This window comes from Octopus bimaculoides, chromosome 9 (assembly GCF_001194135.2).
Source record: "Octopus bimaculoides isolate UCB-OBI-ISO-001 chromosome 9, ASM119413v2, whole genome shotgun sequence".
In the NCBI taxonomy this organism is placed as follows: domain Eukaryota; kingdom Metazoa; phylum Mollusca; class Cephalopoda; order Octopoda; family Octopodidae; genus Octopus; species Octopus bimaculoides.
The window spans coordinates 15116010-15117154 of NC_068989.1; the positions used below are offsets into that span (position 1 = coordinate 15116010).

At 30.7% G+C, this 1145-nt stretch overlaps 1 protein-coding gene across 1 annotated transcript in view; it reads left to right on the forward strand.

Moving 5' to 3' along the window:
- The window catches only part of LOC106874616 (thialysine N-epsilon-acetyltransferase), a 16269-nt gene that overhangs the window by 10000 nt on the left and 5124 nt on the right, over positions 1-1145 (forward strand). The window contains exon 3 of the mRNA XM_014922405.2: positions 674-739. Within this exon, the coding sequence (XP_014777891.1) occupies positions 674-739 (66 nt within the window). The remainder of the gene's footprint in view (positions 1-673; positions 740-1145) is intronic.

Sequence of the window (1145 nt, forward strand, 5' to 3'; positions counted from 1 at the left end):
AAACTTGTGTTTTTATCTTTTTCTTTTTAATGTCTTTATAATATGAGTTTGTTGTGTCTGGGGAGAGTCATTTTCTTATTGTGCCTTAAAATTTAACACACTCACCGGTAAAATTTCCACTTATTTCTTATTTTTATTTTCCTAAAATTTTCGTTGTGTCTTGCAACCTTTTCAATAGTCTTGACTCCTTCTTGACTATTGAAGAGGTTGCAAGACGCAACGAAAATTTTAGGAAAATAAAAATAAGAAATAAGTGGAAATTTTACCGATAGGTGTGTTAAATTTTAAGGCACAATAAGAAAATGACTCTCCCCAGACACAACAGAATATGCTTCAACACACGAAATCACATAAAAAATCTTGCAAACCAAATCCAAAAATGAGTCTTATATATATATGAAAGCTGGCACCGAGTTGAATGATAGGAAATGGAATTAAACTGGATTATAACAGTATTAAACAAGAGGTTAATAGATATTTAAGACATTTGGTAGAGAAATTACAAACTCCAAAATCCTGATGATCTCATGTAAGAAATTTAAAAGAATGTAACAAGAAAAATAAAATAAAACAAAACAAAAAACAAGTGAAAAGAGAAAATGAATATTAAAGCAAAGATTTATCATAATATTTAATTCGCATACTTTTGTTAATTGTGTTTTTTATCTTCTAGATTTGAAGAAATATGGATTTGGTGAAGATCAGAAATTTGTGATACTTGTGGCTCATCGTGTATCAGGTATGAAGATCAATAGCAATATTATCTCTCAAATATAGGAGGAACAATCTAGAACAGTTTTTCCTAACCCTTTTGGCTGAATGTCCCACAAACTTTTGCATGCTTCATCCCCCAATTTGTATATTTTTATATAATACAAGCAGTGTCTGCAATGAAATTTAAAATTACTGTATTGCTTATTGCTGTCATCATGGTTCTTAATGTACCCTTAGTGGGTGTGGCATGAACTCCCTTGTGAACCACTTATCTAGAGGCTCTCACTGTAGCTTGAACATATATATATATATATATATATATATATATATAAATAATACAGAATGGGACAACAACGCAAAACATCCAGAGAGTTAGGTGATACACGAAAGGGACAAAACATCCAGATAGACGATACAAAGAAAACACGGAC